Source organism: Ammospiza caudacuta, chromosome 11, assembly GCF_027887145.1.
Source record: "Ammospiza caudacuta isolate bAmmCau1 chromosome 11, bAmmCau1.pri, whole genome shotgun sequence".
NCBI classification, from domain to species: Eukaryota; Metazoa; Chordata; class Aves; order Passeriformes; family Passerellidae; genus Ammospiza; species Ammospiza caudacuta.
Genome location: NC_080603.1, coordinates 7,118,566 through 7,137,682, shown reverse-complemented (window position 1 = coordinate 7,137,682; position 19,117 = coordinate 7,118,566). Strand labels below are relative to the sequence as shown.

The 19,117-nt window shown below is 45.7% G+C and overlaps 1 protein-coding gene across 2 annotated transcripts in view; it reads left to right on the top strand.

The window, feature by feature from the left end:
• The first annotated feature begins 952 nt into the window (after nucleotides 1–952).
• Nucleotides 953–19,117, top strand: part of RYK (receptor like tyrosine kinase) — a 55,130-nt gene continuing 36,965 nt past the window's right edge. For both annotated transcript variants that reach the window (XM_058812100.1, XM_058812099.1), the window contains exons 1-2: nucleotides 953–1,238; nucleotides 18,777–18,898. In XM_058812100.1, the coding sequence (XP_058668083.1) occupies nucleotides 953–1,238; nucleotides 18,777–18,898 (408 nt within the window). The remainder of the gene's footprint in view (nucleotides 1,239–18,776; nucleotides 18,899–19,117) is intronic.

Genomic DNA, 19,117 nt, shown 5'->3' with positions numbered 1-19,117 from the left:
GCTCACAGGGAACAGGGACAGGATGACAAGTATTGTATTTGTGGGGTGCCCCGATGAAGGAAGGAATGATGAATCTCACTCCATGTTCTCAGAAGGCTAATTTATTATTTTATGATACTATATTAAAGAATACTATACTAAACTATACTAAAGAATACAGAAAGGATACTTACACAATGCTAAAAAGATAATAATGAAAACTCATGACTCTGGTTTCCAGAGTCCCGACAGTTTGGCCCTGATTGGTCAAAGAGTGAAAACAACTCACACCATAATCCAACAAAACAATCACCTGTGGATAAACAATCTCGAAACACATTCCAAAGGGGCAAAACAGAGGAGAAGCAAATGAGATAAAAATAGTTTTCCTTTTTTTCTGAGGCTTCTTAGCTTCCCAGGCGAAAAATCCTGGGTGAAGGGATTTTTCCAGCGAATGAGAATGCCACAGGGAAGGAACGGCCTCAAGCTGTGCCAGGGCAGGTTCATATTGGGCATCATGGAAAGGGTGGCCAGCACTGGAAGGGGCTGCTAAGGAGGTTTGGAGTCCGCATCCCTGGAGGTGTCCAAGGAAGGCCTGGACGTGGCACTCAGTGCTCTGGGCAGGGTGACACGGTGGGGACCGGTCACAGCTTGGACTCGACGGTCTTCGAAGTCTTCTCGGACCTCAGTGATTTTGTCATTCCGTGACGGGCACTTCGCAGAGAGCGGGGATGCTGTGTGTCCCTCCTCCCCTTCCTCCCGGCGCCGGGCGGGATGCGGGAAGAGGCGGGAAGAGCCGTGAGGGGGATCCCGCCCCTCCCGCCCGCGCTCAGGGGCCGCCCGCGGCGGCGGGAGCGGCGCGTGCGCGGGGCGGGGCCTGGCGGCGGCCGCGCCGTGCGAGGGTCCGGCGGGGCGGGGGGGTCCCGCCCGCTTCCCCCCGGCCCTGCGTCCGTCCCTCCGTCCCCGCGGAGCGATGGTGCCGCGGCACCGGGAGCCCGGCGGGGGGCGGCGGGGCCGGCCCCGTGAGGCGGCGGCGGCGGCGGCGGGGGAGGCGGGCGCGGGGCCGCGGCGGGGCCGGCGGGTGCGGGGCCCGCGCCGCCATCTCCTCCACCTCCTGCCGCCGCTGCTGCTGCTGGTGCTGCCCGCCGGCGTGCAGGGCCAGCCCGGCCTCGGCCCGCATGCCCCGGACTGGCCCCCCAGCGGCCCCGGGCCCAGCCTCAGCATCTACCTGAGCGAGGAGGAGGTGCGGCAGCTGATCGGTGAGTGCGCCCCGGGGCCGGGGCGGGGGAGCCCGGCCGCTCAGGAGGGGCTCAGGGGAGTTGTGCGCGCCGGGATGGAAGTTTGGGGGGGCTGGAAAAGGATGGGGAGCTGTGAGACTGGACTGGGAATGATGGGTGTTAGCAGGACCGGAGGTGGCTGTGGGGTCCAGCAGGGAATTGGGGGTTTGTATGGGAATGCTGGGAGGGAAACAGATCTCGGATGCTGAGGACGGTGGAGAGGCTGTGAGTGGGGATGAAGGATCTCCAGTCATGAGAGGACGGGGGTCTGTGGGTCTGGGATGGGAATGGGTGAATCCAGAGATTGGTGTGGGTTCTGTGGGAGTGGCTGTGAGCAGGGATGAAGGAGCTGGGGCTCAGGCACTGGGGTGGGGATGGTGGGTGTCAGCACGACAGGGCTTTGCTGGGGGGTTCAGGGGACGGGGGATGTCTGTGGGACAATGATTTGGGGGTGCCGAGGAGGATGGAAAGGGTCGTGAGTGTGGATGACGGACTTGGAGCTCAGGAGGGGATGGAGAACTATGGGATGGGTGATCCCAGGGATCTGTGGGTTCTGTAGGACGGGGGTCATGGTGAGAATAGACGAGTCAAAGGGGTCTCCGTGCTGCTTTGTGCGTGTGTGGTTAGGGGAAGCAAAGGCTTCACCCTTATGGTGAGGGGCTCCCCAGATTGGAGAAACCAGGGATGGTGTCCTGTGGGAGCAGGGTAAGCCCTGGGAGAGGTGAGTTCAAGCCTATGATTTAATTATCCAGGCAAGCGACATGCAGAGGGCAGAGAGGAGACCTGGCAATAATTGGGTGTGTGTGTGTGTGAAAGGAATCTTAATTTCTAGGCAGGCTGACAATTGCTGCGCAAGGACTTGGAGGCAGTTCCTGAAGTCCCCCATCTGGCCCGCTGTGGAAGGCTTTCACAGGAGTTCTGTGCTTGGAGAGGCTGACTTAAACAAAGATCTGTTTTCTGTAGGCTTTGCCTTCCATAGGCTCTTGTTTAGAGTTGGTGGCTGGAGTCTCAAAACAAATCCGTTGGTGTCCCCAGTGATTCGTTTTTCCCAAGTGCCCTGTATCTCTGCAAGCTGGAAAACAGGCAGTGCAAGACTTTATTTACGTCAAATGGACAAAATAGAAATATCTCCAGTTAATTTGCACTCTGTGAGCACGCAGCTGACCCAAGTCAGGGGATCTGGGGACTGAAGGACACTGTAAACATTTTTCCCTCATGGTTTGCCCTGGTGATCAATGTCATGCTGTTGTCATTTGTACGTGGCACGTGCTTGCTGCCGGATGCTCTGGTACAGATGGAGGGTGAAAATGTCTGGCTTGCTGCTGAGCTGGGATTCTGAATAAGTAGGTAATCTTGGAGTACTGAATGCTAAGGTTTGAGCTCTCCCCTGTCTAGTGCCTGAAATCTCTGTTACTTGGATTTGTTCAGGCTTCTGTGGCACACTGACATAATTATTCATCATGAAGTAGCAACTGAGGAGGCAAGATGTGCTGTTACTATTTTTTAAGCTAAATTTCTTCGTCTAGCCTCAGTTATGGGTGTCTGTTACTACATGGCTGAAATCACTTACTACTTTGTGACTGGTTTATATCACTTTTAGTATCTGACATGAATGATCTGTTCTGCCTCTGTGACCCCAGAGACTTAGATAAATTGGAATCTAACGTGGAGGTAAACTGGGACTTCCTTCAGTCAGTGGGGTTCAAATCACTGGGAAGCTGTTGCAAACTAAACTTCCACAATATAAATAGTGTTGTTGGCATGAGCAGATTTAATTTTAGGGGCATCTCTACACGTGCTGTTGGCTGTAGGTGAGATGTAGTTTAAGGAGGCATTTAGACATAGGCAGAAGAAAATCCAGAGGGACAAACAGTTTCGTTCCAGGTGTTCACGATTCTGAAAACAAAGCCAGCTTTTCACACGTTCCATTTTGTAGAATCTGATTGGGATTTACATACAATCAAGTTCATGGTTTAAGGTCTCATACTGATGTGTGAAGTTGCAAAGGGCAGTGAGGGGGTTCAGCTTCTGGAACTTCCCTGAGAAAAGCCGTGGGTCAGCAGATGCTGGGACAGTCAGTCACGGGGGATAGGAAAATGAGGTTGCTTGTGAAGTAAAGTGTAAAGTTCAGTGAAGCTGCTAATAGAAGCTGGATTCTTTCACCTTTTGTCTCTAAACAATCTCGTGTCTGCTACTGTCTTGCTGTGGCTGAGCAGAAACTCTCAGATTTTCTGCTCATAAATGCAAATGTTACATGAAATTACTGCAGTTACTACAGTCATCGCCCCTGTACATCTTTAGGTGAGAAATGTGATTAGGAATAAATGTAAGCAACATGTGGCTGCTGAATCACAGACAGTGATGCAGAGCTGGAGCATCCATCCCCATGGAGTTTCCATCCCAGGGTCTGGTGGAAACTCTGTGGGGCCATATCCCCATGTGGTCTCTCCATCAGCCAGGCTGACACGGTTCAGTGCAGTGTCTGGTGCTGCTGCTTTCCCCAGACCCAGAGTTCAGTGTCTTGCAGAACCATGGGTTGTGTTTTAATCAGGCTGTGGCTCTTGGAAGTGAAATAGGAACTTGCTGCAGATTATTTGTGGCTGCTGTTCTTTGTGGCACAGAGGAAGGACAGAAATGGTGATTTACAGTGAAAACTGCCTGCTCCTTTCCTGTGTGCTCACGCCAGATTTCCACCGTCGGGCTGTGGAATCCTGACCATGTGTCTGCCTTAGGAGGAATTGTTTTGTAATCTTCAGGACTTTATGTAGAAGAAAACTAGAGGAAACTGGCTCATCTTGTTGTGTGAGGTGGATTTTTATTTCGAAACACTGTGGATTCTCAGGGTATGAAAGCAGGACTTGCTATATGGCAGGCATATGGTGTCTCTGTCAGAAATATCTCTTGCCATTCCCATGGAAAATATCCCCAGCCATCCAGACTACAAGCCTTTGGGAAAAATAATCTGTGGTTTTCACATAGTTGAATGTGTCAGATTCCAGTTACACCAGGCAGAATTCAGCACTGGAGGGGATGGAGTAGGAAGGGGTTGGCTGAGGGGACTTGGCCGAGGTGACTCCAGCAATGGCAGCAGGAGGCAGAGGTGTCAGGGTGAGAGCAGTGATGAGCTGCAGGGTGAGGGGGAGGAGGAAGGGAGGTGCTGCTTTTTGGGGAGAGACATCCAGAGCACCACCACCATTTTAGGGGTGTCTGTGAACTCTCTTAGCACCATCATCTGTAGCTTTTTAGAGAACCTTTTTGGGCCTGTGCTTAGACCTGAAGAAACCTTTGTTAGTCCTACATGGTGACTGAACAGGTGTGAGAGCACCACCTGATCCTATCCCTTTTTCCAGTGCCCACCCTGTGGTGCTGAACATGCAGGTGGTGTGGAGTTAGTGATGAGTTACTCAGTAGGAGGTCTCTGCTTGATTTAGTGACTTTCATTGCAGTTTTCCCATGAAGTCAGAATGTGGTGTTTGCCTCATGTTGAAATGCTCCATTGTTCTGCTTGTCACAGGATCCTGGGATGTGAAGGCTGGTGTATCCCTGTTTTGCAGGTGCCAATCTAAGGTTTAGAGAATAAGGTAGAAAATACTCATTATTATTAGATAGCTCTGGGGTGGGGAGCTTATATTACTTTATATATTACTTATATATTACTTTAATAATTAAGTATTGGATCTAGTCTGTTTCAGAACACTGTTATTTGGCACTTTGTGCATTCCTGGTGTATCTCTTAGACCTTGATTGTGAGTTCCCAGCAGTTCAGCCTCACAGGTTGTACCCTCTGATTCTAAGGAGCAGAATCAATATCTGCCTGTGAAAACTTGGCTTAAGCAGCTCTCCTGGCATTGCATGCTGTTCTTTTGCAGCATTCATGGCAGCAGTCAGGTGCTTAAGCAGTGAGGACAACCCTTTCTGTCCCTGCAGGGGTTTTTTTGGAGGCTATGTGCCTTTCAGCTGTGAAATTGGTCTTGTGGACAGCCCTCCTGTCACATGGCTCTGGATCTTTTTAGGAGTCTGGTCTGGATGTTAACTGAGACTTTAGTCCCATGGGGGGAAACTACCACCACATTATTGTGTAACTAAGGGCTATCAGAATGCATGTATATGGGGGGTTAAATTAGAATTGCAGGGGAATTTTCAAATCAGAAGTCCTACAGTGTTTACATTGAGTTTCCAAATTTAGTGTTCTCTGGTCTAGTTTCTTCTGAGCAATCACTGAATGCTGTCTGTTGTTAGTTTTATATTTGCACTCACTCAATTACAGAGTTAAATTAATTTCACTTATGTGACTTGTACTTATGTGTTCTAGAATTTCATTAAAAGCCATTGTGCAGTTTACTAAAATGAGTTGTCTGGCTGCAAGAAGCAACATCGGTGCAAAATCTCTTACAGCAGAGGGTTGTTTGTTTGGTTTGTGAATTGAGGTGGTGACTCACAGGGTGGTTGAGGTTGGCAGGGACCTCTGGAGGTCATCTGGTCCCACCCCTTGCCCAGACTGGGCCACCCAGAGCTGCTTGTCCAGCACCACATCCAGGAGCTTTTGAACATCTTAGAGGATGGAGATTTCACCAGCTCTGTGGGCAGCCTGTGCCAGTGCTCAGTCACCCTCTCTGTATGAATTTTTATTGCTGCTTAGGCTGACCCTCCTGTGTTTGTGCCTGATTTTCGGATCAGGTGGGAAGAACCTGCTTCCTTCTCTCTGCACACACCTTTGAATATTTATATACATTGATGAGATGCCCCTGAGCCAGCTCTCCACAGCTTTCTCAGTGTCTTCTCATGGTAGAAGTGTTGCAGTTCCTTTAATCCTCTTTGTGGTCCTTCACTGAACCCTCTGCTGTAGCTCTGTGGCTCTTTTCTTGAGAAGCTCCAAGTGTGCCTTCACCAGAGCTGAGCAGAATCCTGGGAAATTACAGGCCAAGTGCAATTTTGTATGTTAGAAATGGAGTCTAAGCATCATCTTATTGCAGCAGATGATGTTAATTGTCTTCATTTTATGCTGTGAAACATCTTTGTTGATGTCATTGTTTTGGGGAGTTGGCCACAGACAGGAGCTCCCATCCAAAGTGCTTTATGGTACTTGCACAGCATCTATAGTAGCTGGAAATCCTCTTGTTCCTTTGTTGCCTGATTGTTATGAAAGGGAGCTGAAAGTGTGTATTCTTTGTGATTCTTGAAAAGCTTCAGGGCCTTGTGAAAGTCCCACTCAGCCTGCTTGGACAGAATCACAGCCTGGAGCACCACCAGCCAGTCAGTGCTGTGCTCTCAGTGAGGGTTGTTAGCAGCACCCAAGATCATTTTCCATGGGAGTTGGGGAACTCACAGGTACTGGAAAAATGCAGCAAAGTTTTTCCAGAACTCACAGGTACTGGAAAAAATGCAGCAAAGAGCCTCTAAGGTTGCAGGAGGATGAAGGAGATGTCCCCCAAGGAGCAGATGTTTGGGTACCCTAAGGTATAGAAGCAGATGTGTGTGTGGTACAGGAGTTACAGTTCAGGGTCAGGTTCTCTTGATATGTGTTCTGAAATCTTCATTTCATAGCTTTTAAGTGCTAGGCTTTGAAGAAGAGAAGCTTTTTGCAGGCTGTACTTTTCCACTGTTCCACATACCTGTCTTTGCAGGAGTACAAAATCCCAGTTCCTGGCACCAGTGGAAAGGGAAGATTTACATAGGTGCACACCTGGATGGAAAGTGCACTTCTAATCCTGGCAGACACCACACACTGAAACAAAACTGAACTGCTGAAAATGTTCTGATATATCCAGTGAAGTGCAGGTGCTGATTTTAGGATAATAATTCTGTTACTTTGCTCTGTAAAGTCCTTTAGCCCACTGACAGTTTGTGAGGGATGTGCAGTACGGTGGGTTTGGGATTGTGGGTGGGTTGTACCCAGCCTGCTCTGGAGCTGTGGGGCTGGGGACAGGCAGATGTTCAGGGCTGTGCAGCAGCAGCAGGTTGGGACAAGTTCCCTGCAGCAGCCTCTGTTCCTTCTGGAGCCTCCCATTGTGCCTGGGTGTCTGTCTGTCTGTCTGATTTACCTGTGTTCTTCTGGAGCCTCCCATTGTGCCTGGGTGTCTGTCTGTCTGTCTGATTTACCTGTGTTCTTCTGGAGCCTCCCATTGTGCCTGGGTGTCTGTCTGTCTGTCTGATTTACCTGTGTTCCTTCTGGAGCCTCCCATGGTCTGATTGACCCAGTGCCATGGTTCACATCCATATTGAAGTTTTTGAGAAGAGCTGCAGTTGGGGCTCCTGTCCCCTTCCATTCTGTTACCTCCCCTTTAGCTTGCACACTTCTAATACCAGTGCACCACCATTTCTTTGGGGATGTGTGAAATTGTATAATCCACTGCAATATTGGTAATGCTTGCAGAAGAATAAGTTTCTAGAAGCTTGAAATAGCCAGTGGAAGGCCTTCCTCCTAGGGGAGGCAGCCTCTGGGCTGGGTTAGGATTGCTTTGAAACCATATTCTGTGATGCCACTAAGGCAGAAGTCTGAAATAAACTTCAGGCCTTGTGTGTGTTGATCTGCTCAGCATTGCTGAGATGGGTGGTTGATTTCTGAATCCTGCTTTACCACATCAGCTGTTTTGTTGGGATTTACAGTGCTGGGGGCTCTGTCTGAATCCTGCCTGGAGAAGGCTCTTTCCTTCTGGAAATCGGTGTTCAGGGGGGACTGCAGGGGTGGAGTGCAGCTGGGCTGCCTGGTGCAGCCTGGGAGGAAACAGCCATTTCAGCTCCCCAGAGACCAAGGTCTGTCTAGTGATAAATGTTTGTGGCTCTTGTAACATTTGTGTGTCAGGGACTTGGAAGAAACCTGACCTCTGAAGGCTGTCCTGGTGGTGATGAGGGGAAAAATTCCCGAAGCTGCATTCCTCACTCCTGTGACTTTACACCTGCATTCTGTTTGGCAGCATCCTATTTATCACTGCTGATTGTTTGGTCTCTTTCTCCCTCCAGTGCACAGACAGAATGGAAACGAAAGAGAGGAAATGGAGGCACAGCTCCCTGCATGCAGGAGAAAAGCCAGCAAGAAAGGCTCAGGATACTGAGAGGAAGGCAGGGACCGAAACTGCTCCTAAACACCACCTGCGCAGAGGGAAATAAAGGAGATAGGGATCATGTTCACAGGCACACAAAGTCCCAGGGTGGTGTTTTCCTGGGAGTGGGAGCTGTGCAGGCAGCTGTACTGTACACTCTGGGTATTTTAAACCATGAAGCCTCGTGTTTTTCTCCTTCCCTTCTGCTATTCACGGTTGTGTTTGGATACTGGAAAAGCTGAATTAATGAGACAAATTCCAAATGTGTTGATTCATGGTTGTGCTGAGCTCTAGTGAAATGACTTGATGACTAATTCCTACCTGAAACTCTCCAGACTGGAATATCGTGGAGGCTCCTACTTGGAGTCAGAGTTCCTCCTCTGTACTTTAGTGTGCAGGATTGAATCCTACTCGAGATCTCAGCCATGAGAGCAGGGAGTACAGGCTGAAGTGCATTTAATGAGTTGTGCCTGTTGAATTGAGCTCTTTTCCCTTTTTCCCCCAGAATGGCAGCAGCACCAGCAGCTCCCATGTCGGGATGAATGCTAACACTCTCTGCAAATGCCTTGTGGTGGCACAAAGGGCTCGATGGCAGAGGCTTCAAAGGCATTATTCCTCTTCCATCGCTGCCTTTGTCCTTCTCTCAAGCGGATAACTCACATATTTGCACTGACTGCTCCAGAGAGCTGGGAGCAGAAGCAACAGCATGAAACTAATGTGATGCTTTAGAATTTCCCTGCCACTTACTGGGTGTTGAATGGCTGTAATTAAATTAACCAGTATATTGATTTCAGCATGCTGCTTGGGAAAGAGCAGAGCAGGAGCACAGGCATGGGAGCTGCAGCTTGGAATGCTAGAGCAGACTAATAAACTAATGATAGTTATCCTCTCCAATCTGGTTGGGCTTTTATGAAATAAGTTGATGGCCTTGCAGAGTAATTCCTAATAAAAGAAAAAAATACTAAGCTCTCTAGGTTTAGAGATGGCCACAGGAGTGAGCAGACCTGGCTTGGTTTGTTTAGAGTTGGTTTTGTGTTAAGCAATCCGTGTCACTCTGATGAAAGTGCTCAAAGCATCTCAAAAGATGTGGACAGTCCATCATCCCTTCAGCAGTCCTGTCAGGCACAGAACCAGCAGTACAGACTTCAAAGCTGAGGGATCTGAAGTGGGTTTTTTTTGGTGTTTGAAAAACTTTTATTCCATTTTCAGTCTCATATAAAAAATAATACAAATGTTACAATTCACACCATTACAATCAAAACCCAACTATTTCTTAATTACAATACACTATAAACATTTCTTAACCTATCAGCTGTTACACTATACTATAAATACCTTAAAATCAATTATCTAAAATTAGCTCTCATAAATCCTACTACAATATCTTTCATAGTTCTATTTCTCTAAAATACCTAATCTTTTTTACAAAACCACATTTTAAAACTTATTTCTAATTCTATTTCTCTCTCAACAATATTTATCCTATTCCACAACATTTCTAAATCAACATTTCTTGTATCTAAATTTACATACAAATACACACTATATAAATCTTCTCTCAAACTTTAAATATTTTCTATAAATCCATTTCCCACATGAAGCACTGGGGGGGGGTTCCATTATTCCTAATTATTAATAAATTTATTTGTACTCTGTCAGGTACTCATTACTGGAATAGCCATGGCACTGGCCCAGATGCTGTTCTGGAGGTGAATTTGGGTCTTGTCTGCAGGGATAACTAATCAACATGTGGGTGCATTGCTATAACTAAATGAAATAAAAATAAAATGGCACAATTTCTCTTGGTAGGTGACACTGAAACACCACAAACACACGTTATTCACAAGCCCAAATGACACCTGACATACCTCTGTGGTGGTGTTTTAGCTGGGAAGGTGACAGCAGCTCCCTTCCAAAGCTTTGGGGCACTGCTGAGCATTTGATCAGAAGTTTTATTTTGAGGGCCATGCTCTTGGCAGCTGCAGTTCATGAGGTGTGAGGGAACCTTTTTTGTATTCTCAGTGTTTGCTTTAATTCAAAAGGAGCATCAAACTTCATATTACAGTAATTGTGAGATCTGCCATAGCTGCTAAGTTAAATTTTTATTTCATAAGTACACCTAAGAATAAAGTTCTTTTATATTGTTCCATAGTTAGATCTGTTTTTTGTATTACTGAGTTTCCTTTCAGTTGCTTCCAACCCTGTATCTGTGCCATTCCTATTCCCACTTGTCTCATTTCCCCTTGCCCTGTGTGTAAATCCTTGCCACTAATTTTCCTCTGCCTTCAAGTATCCATTTTGTGCATCTCTGCTGCATTTTTCCTTTGGAATTGGTGCTTCAGGTAACTCCTGTGCACCATCCTGCCCTATTAACAGCAACGTGGCTGCTGTTCTGGTGAGTTTTCTAGGTTTTCTTTTTTTTTCTTGCAATGGCCAAATTTCATTTAGAAATGTGTTCTCAGGAGCAGAGTCCACTTGCATCTTGCTCTGAGGTGAGATATATGGTTTTGGTTGAGGTTTTTCCCCATCTCCCCATTAAGAAGGGTCATTTAACTATTTCTACAGAGATCTTTATATCCTAACTGTTTCTACAGAGATTTGTATATCCTACCTAGCAGAAAAGTGGAGATATTTCTTTTTTAGGTGAAGGTGAGAAGAACAAGCAGGTGGTTGAAATGTAGTTGTTGCTGTTCAGAGACAAATAAAGGGTAAGCAGGTGGGTCCTAGGAACAATAAATATCTTCTGTTTAGTATGGATGGAGTTAAATATTGATTGTGCTTCAGCAGGTGGCATCTCCTAGGGGAGCTTCTTCCTGTGGAAGTGAAGTCCTCCCTCTGACTTTCCAAAAGACCATTCAGTGGAAAAAATCCCATTTGCTTGAGGTGTTGAATTTGCAAATTGTATTTAACAGTATCAGTGAGGTGAATTGGGGGTGAACTGCCTGTGAAGATTCACAAGGACTTAATGAGAGCTCTCAGGGAAGAGTTTTTCTCCCATTTGCTGGATGTTGGGAAGCTTCCTGCTAAGATTTCCTGCTGGGGAGTCTTGGTTGGTTTTCAAGGGTGCATTAATCGCCTTGAAGTTATGTTGGGTATTTCCTCAAATTGAATGCCTTGTACGTTGTATTCCCCCTCCAGCTCATGAGAAGTTAACTCTGCCCAGGTAACAAATAACCACAGCCCGTGTTCCCTCTGCTGCTGCTCCTTGGATGAGCTTGCAGAGGTGTGAGTATTGCTGGGTTTGTGCTGCAGCTTTGTCTTTTGGCTTGACCTGATCACCATCCTTTGACAGTCCCTGGTGCCTGTGTTAGGAGACTGAAAAGCTGCTTCTTCATCATCTCCATGTTGCTGAAGCTTTAACTTGTTTTTGCCCTGTTTTATTTTTCATCAGTCATCTTTTCCACAGACTCCCAACGTGTAAGGTGTTTAAAAACAAGTATTTCAGCCCAAAATCCTGCCCAACAGCTCTAACGGACAGACTGTAGCTTTGTGGAAAGCTTAAGTCAAAATGCAGGTGGAAGGCTGTGGTCAGTTACTTGTTTTATTAAAACAAAATTCACTTTATTATTGTATACACTGGATATGCACAAATGTAGGTATTTTTTTGTGTGTTAATATTTTCAGAGGCTTCATATTGCATTCCCAGTAGTTTGCTGTTTTCTAAACTAAATCGATCCATGTGGATCAGTTTGCATTTTTTCCTTCTGTCTTTGAACTCCCAGCTGTAGTTTCAGTCCTGGGCAAAGCTGATTGTTGAATTAATTAAGTACATTCAAACTAATAAGGTTTGTTCTGGGAATGTGTTCTTTCTACCCTATTAAAAAAAAAAAGGAATTTTCAGTAGTCAAGAGCTGACTTTTAGTTCTGCAGTCACATTTCTTTGTGTTTGGGCTGTATTTTCCAGTGGACATTAGCAGAACCTGCTGTAAAACCAGCAAAGTTTAGCATTTCAAGTTAGTGTTTCAGACTTAGGGTGCACTTTAAATTAAAGGAAAAGTGAAGTAAAAAGAAGCTGTGTTTTTCAGCAAGGTAGGTTATCCAGTTCTGGGAGAATGCAGTGTGTTTGTGGAGTGGGATGAGCAGGCTTGGGAGGGAGGTGGAATCTTGGGGTTTGTACTCTCTCACATGAGTGTTCATCCTGGCATGGAAACTTCTGCTGTGGCCAGGGGACTGACCCAGAAGAGCAGCTCAGGAGCAGAGGCCTCATTCTCTGGAGTACATAATAGAACAAATAAAATATTTATAGAGATCATAACTCACTGAACTGGGTAAATCTTGCCTTTAATTGGTTTCAGTGGCTGTGAGTCAGGATCAGGAGTGGCTCTGCTCTGGGTGGGCTGTGGTGGTTTGATGTCACACTGCAGAGATTTCTCAGCTGCTGGTGAAGAAACTTTTAAATTACAGACTAAAACATTAAGAAAACAACCCCCAATTTCAGTCATTTCTCTGCTGGGGAGCCACTGGACAGAAAATTGTCAGCTATTGTTACCAGACTGCTTTTCACTGTTACGAGATAGTGAAATGCTGCTTTTTGCAAAGCAGCAAAAATAATAGGAAACTCTTGCATTGTACACTCAGGAAACTCTTGCATTGCACACTCATTTTGTATCTCCCCATTTAAGACAAATCTGCCAGAATTATGTTATGGAGATTTCAAGTGATTTAGTAAGAAAGTGCAACCTCAGGTAAGAGATTCCTAAACACTGCTATCATCTTTAAGAACATGTAAGTACTGATGCATATTGCAGGATATATTTTCTTCATAAAAATAAAACCCAATTTTCCCATGATGGCAGAGGCAAGTTTCTTTTGTATATTGTGCTTAAAATGAAAAAAAAAAAATAGTTGAAGCTAGACTGCATTTGCACAGGGGCATTTGAAAGGAAGTGTTTTGTTAGGCTGCTAGACTGACATGATTCAATTTTGTCATGAACACAAGGGGTGCCCAGCATCTTTGGCATCTAGGAATGAAAGTTGGCCTCTCCCCTTCCTTTCTGAGCTTCTTCAGATGCTTTGTTATGTTAAACAGTGCAAAGAATGACAGACTTTCTCTGTGCTGCTGCTTAAATTTACCTTTTTGTTTGCCTTCAACTTTAATTTATTCTTTCAAGTCTGTGCCCAAGGTACAAAGATGGGGAAGTTAATAATGAGATTTAGAGGTTGCCTGGGTGAAAGGTTGGTGGTTTTGCCTCGAAATCCAGCAGAGCATTGCTCTGAACTGATTTCATGTGTGTTGGTGTAGGTTAGTCAAGTCCAAGTAAGGAGAAACCAGATCCTTCTGTGCTGTGCCTTGTCTGCATATGGACTTGTTTAGGGAGCTTTGCCAAAGCAAAGCTGCAGCCCAGCTTTTAAACTGGTCAGAATTGATCACCAATATTCTGCTTAAACCAACAGAAGCTGCTTTTCCTCCTCTGTGTTTTGTGATTTTTGTTTATGTTTTGCCACTTTGCCTAGAAAATTATTGAGGAGCTGCCAATTTTCTGTAGCTGTTTGTGTTGCATCTGTGTTTTCCTCCTAGAGCCACCTCTTTGCTCCTTTTATTATTCCATTTAGGACACAAAACATTAAATCCATCTTGGATTTGCCTTACATAGTGTAAGAATTGAGCACCTTCAGAGGAACCCAGCATCTTGCAGAATGACATTTTCTCATTTCTCATTTCCCTCCCCTCACCCTTCAGTAAGGAGGGTTAGGTTTAGTAGTTTACTGAGCATTCTTGAAATCTGAAACAACTGAGAAACTAGAATTTGTTTCTCTTTTCCTCTGCAGCCTGCTACCTCAGCTGGTGCACCTTATGCTGCTGCTGAGTTTGGAAGAGATTTGCACTAAAAAACTGAAACATAGAGGTTTCTGTTTGAGACTGTGTATTGGCAGTGACCTGCTTCATTTGATGCCATTTTTCTAAGTTACCTAAGTCTAAAGTATGCTTTGGAAAAACCTTACAGCATCTGAAGTCACAGGACTGTTTCATTGTAAGCTCCATCTAAGTGCTGCTGCAGTCTCACCCTCAGTGTGGGGTGCTCCTGGCCATCCTCACTAATCCAGGGAGTTTAACTCACTGAGGAGTGTTCCCCCACTTGTTTTCTCTCCCTGCATAGTGTCAGCTTGACTCCTTGCACTTGGCTTGCTGAAGGCTTAAATAAGGAATGTTGCCAGGCTTGTGTAAGTTTGCAAGTCTGAAGGAAAATGGAGAAATGCAGAATTAAAGCAGTTCTGGGTTCAGCTGTCACAGTGAGTCTCAGATCCCACACCCTATCAGTGAACCAGGGCTCTGGCTCTCACTGCTGTTCTGTGCAGTGTCCTGTGTGATTCCTGACCTGGCTGTGCCTTCCCCTGGGGCTGGAATGTGCTGCAGCTCCCAGGATCAGCCCTGGGCTCCCCTGTGCCTGCAGAACACACTCGCCTGCCTGGCTGCCTGCCTGCAGCACAGGCTGGGGCTTTGTCTCACTGGCAGGTTCAGCTGCAAAGTTCTGTGTGTTTTGCTGGCCTGATTGAGATGAATTATACAGACAGAGTGCTTGGGGAATTCAGGATTGAGGTGGGGAGGTAGTGAGGGGATGAAAAATTAGAAATGGAAGGATGATCTGGAAGCAGATCTGTCCTGATGTGGATTGGAGGTGGGGAGATGGGAGCTTGCTTGTCTGGGGAGGACCCTGGTTCTTAGCTGTGCATGGGAAAAGGAATTTTGTCTGATTTCACTGATGGGAAAAGATGTGCTAGAGGGGAAATGTTTTAATCATTGATAAGCTTAAAAGGGGAAATTACTGTACTGTATTGAAACACTGACATTTCCCAAGGGTGTATCCATCTGTTTCCAGCTTGGAGAAAACATTGACCCAGATTCCTAGGAGAAAAGCTATCTAGTGAGAAGAGATTGGGAGATACTGCCTGTGAGTTTAATCACAGAATCATGGAAAGGTTTGGGTTGGAAGGGACCTTAAAGCCCATCCAGTCCCACCCCCTGCCATGGGCAGAGACACCATTGCACTAACCCAGGGTGCTCCAAGCCTCATCCAGCCTGGCTTTGGACACTTCCAGGGATGGGACAGCCACAGCTGCTCTGGGCAACCTGTGCCAGGGCCTCACCTCCCTCTAAGGGAACAATTCCTTCCCCATATCCCATCTAACCCTGCCCTCTGGCAGTGGGAAGCCATTCCCCCTCATCCTGGCACTCCAGACCCTTCTAAAAGGTCCCTCTCCAGCCTTTTTGAGGAACTTCCTGAAGTTTGTGACCACGAACACTGGAAGCACAGAGGATCTGCTGGTAAAGTGTCACTGTGTCCTTGGGTTTGAGTCCTTCCCTAGGCTGTTTCTTTAACTCCCTGATGGGAACAGGATTCTGAGCCAGACAATCTTCTGTCTTTTTGTAGAAATCCAGAGCTATAGTACAAAACCTCTGGAAATATTTTTCTATGCCAGTCTTGAAGCATAATATTTTAAATACAACACAGCATTGATGCTCATGAAGCTCTTATATTTTGCTTGTGAAATTCATATAATTATTGTCTCCTGTTAGTGTGGAGCTTTTTCTGACAGTACAGGCACAAAACATTGGTGTCCTATAAAATGAAATTACTCAGTGTTGTACCACTATTAAAGCTTAGAGGTTTAATTTTCTGTAGGGTGAATTGGTTTTGTATACCTTTGAATGATACTGCACATCAAGATGCTTCTGACAGCCTCAGTTAGGATTGCATTTTATATTACTCTTATGAAGCTGGGCTTTGCAATAGGCAATTTTATTGCTGTGTACCCATTTGATTACAGTGACCAGTTTCTCTACAAAGTTTCTATTAAACCAAGAATTATCACCCTGAAATTCTGAAATGTTTCTGTGAACCTCTGGTTGCTGGGACCATTTATCAACAGGAGAAGCTTTTCTTTATTCCAGAGGCAGCTTCCTTGTTCCAACTGCATTGTTTCACATTGTTTCCCTAATTTTAAAAATGATTTGTACTTAATGGCATTCATTTGAATGAAAATTCTACCTTTAAACCTTCCCATCTTGGTTGGATCTAATGCCAAATGTCTGATAGTTGTGAGCTCTTCTCCACACTCCTTCTGTGTTTACTTACTCTGAGTTGGGTTTCATGTGTAAACATGTAGACATGTAAGAATGATCCAGGCAGGGATTTTTGAAGTTTGCTGTTGCTTTTATGTGTTACCAAAATTTAGTTTTGTTTCTGGGGCTGTGTGGGCTTCCCCCTCCTCCCTCTTTTGCTGGTGGATACATTTTTGCATTTCCCATTTATTTTTAAGTGGAAATATGGACTGTGTGTACAAGAACTGTCTCAGGCTGTTTACATTAAACACTTAGAGCAGCACCTGCATCTTTTTCTGCTCAACATCTCATGTGAGATCATTTCTCCCTGGGATTACTCCATTATCTTGGTTCCTTTCTTGCATCCAGTCTTTGGGGTTCTCCCCCTCACCACCCCCAGTACCTGTGATTAAACTGTGGGGGTTTGGTCAAGTTTTGGGACCCTGATGAGCCAGCAGGGAATAAAAGTGGTTGACAGCGACAAGAATGAAAAGGAACATGTTGTCTACTTTTTTGTACTTGTGGAAACAAGGTGGATTAAATCAAATTCTTAAATAAGAGAAAATGTTACTTTGTACTGATCTGTACCCAGTTTTTGCACTAAACAGGAAGAATTACCTCTTTTGAGCTGATGCTTCCTTTTATCAAATGCAGTTTATCTACACAGTTCAATGATTGGCTTGGATTTATTTTTCCCCAATTTCTTAAGAAATACCTTTCATGACTCTCTGGATTCTTGAAATGATTTCAAGATGCCTTAAATGCTGTCATCTTGAAGTCGCAGCCTCTCCAATATTCTTGACTTTCTAGCCATAAAAATAATAATTAATGGAATCACAAAATAGTTTAGGTTGGAAAAAGCTCATCAGTTCCACCCCCTGCCATGGGTAAGGACACCTTCCTCTATCCCAGGTTGCTCCAAGCCCTGTCCAACCTGGCCTGGGACACTTCCAGAGTTAGGACAGCCACAGATTCTCTGGGCACCCTGTGCCAGGGCCTCACCACCCTCACAGGGAAGAATTTCTTCCTAATATCCCTCTAAACCTCTCCTCTCTTGGTTTAAAACCATTCCCTCTTATCCTGTCACTGTCTCACTTTGAAAATGTCTTTGTGTTTTCTAAAAGTCCCCTTTAGGTGCTGGCAGGCCGTGAGGAGGCATCCCAGAATCTGCTATCTCCATCCATCCCCATTTGTACTGTGGCTGTTTGAGCTCTGTTCTCTCAGTGTGGAATATTCAATGTCTGATTTACTCCATTGTTCTTTTGGCATGTCCAAGAGCCTTGATAGCATTTGACTGGGAGCACTGGAGGATGAGACAAGGCCAAATGGTGTTGGCTGCAAATCCACTGTGGTTTTGTCCTGAGGATATGGAGCTGGGATTAATTTTACCCCTGCAGGGAAGCAGTGTTACCCTAGCACTAATTGCTATTGACACCCAGGGCAAGCTGCAGGGTCCTGCCCTGTGTTCAGTGTGACCTTGGGTCGTGTGCCACAAAAAGTAACAGCAGCTGCAGTGTTTGTAATATCACAGGCTGTGTCTTATGGAGGGAAATACACCTTAGTGCCCTGACATGAGTAGTTTGTGGGGCTTTCAGGTCTCTAGGTGAACTAAAATGTTCAGGGAGCAAAGGGTTGGCAGAAAATGTTGGCATTACTGGGTGTACAAATGCCACCTCTCACTCTGTATGAGGAGGACTCACCTTTTACACAAGCAGACAGTGATAGGACAAGGGGGAATAGTTTTAGACTATAAAAGATTTAGATTAGATATTAGGGAGAAAGTGTTCCCTGTGAGGGTGGTTAGGCCTGGCACAGGTGCCCAGAGCAGCTGTGGCTGCCCCTGGATCCCTGGAAGTGTCCAAGGCCAGGTTGGACAGGGCTTGGAGCAACCTGGGATAGTGGAAGGTGCCCCTGCCCATGGCAGGGGCTTTAAATCCAAACCATTCTGTGATTCTGTGACTTAATTTCCTTGAAGCTAATTCCACACTGCCTAGGTGTTGGGCTCAAGAAATGAGCTATTCCAGAAGGAATTACGTGTGATTAACCAATTGATAATCTGGAGCAGTTTGGTTTGAGTGAGCACAGTTGTAAATAAAACGAGCTGTGATTCCCAGAAGCAGAACAGGGGATGTTCAGGAGAGTCTGTAATGACTCTCCTGGATGTTTGTGTGGAAAGTTGAGTTTCCTTCCATTACATTCCAGCTTTTACCTGTTCCTTAGGCTGTGGCACCTCTCTCAAGTGATTGCTTTGTAAGGCTTTGGAGCTCTGTGAGAGTTGCTGGCTGTGAGCCTTGGTCTCCAAACCTGCCTTGGAATTTATGGGCTGGAGAAGTGTTTGCTTAAACATGCAGCTCTAAGTGGAGCTGCTGGTCCTGAAAGTTGCTTGTTCCAATGTGTTTGGTCCTGTTCTTCCCTGTCTTACTCTTCTCCTTCTTAAAGGTCTGGATGCAGAGCTGTCTTACGTGAGGAATGATGTGGTTAATCACTATGCCTTGTCCTTCAATCTCCTGATACCCAGTGAGACCAACAATCTCCACTTCACCTGGCACGCCAAATCCAAGGTGAGCAGGCATGACTTCTGCTCTGGGTACTTGAGACATGAGCTGTTCTGCTTGGTGAATACCCACTGCTATCATTTAAGGGCTTTTTTCTCTGCAAAAATTACCATATGCAAGGTGCAAAATATTTATTTATATGACCACAGGCAATAAGTTAAGATGGCATACATCCAAGCTCTCCTTATTTTAGAAAGTTGAAGCACTCATTTCAAAGTATTTTGT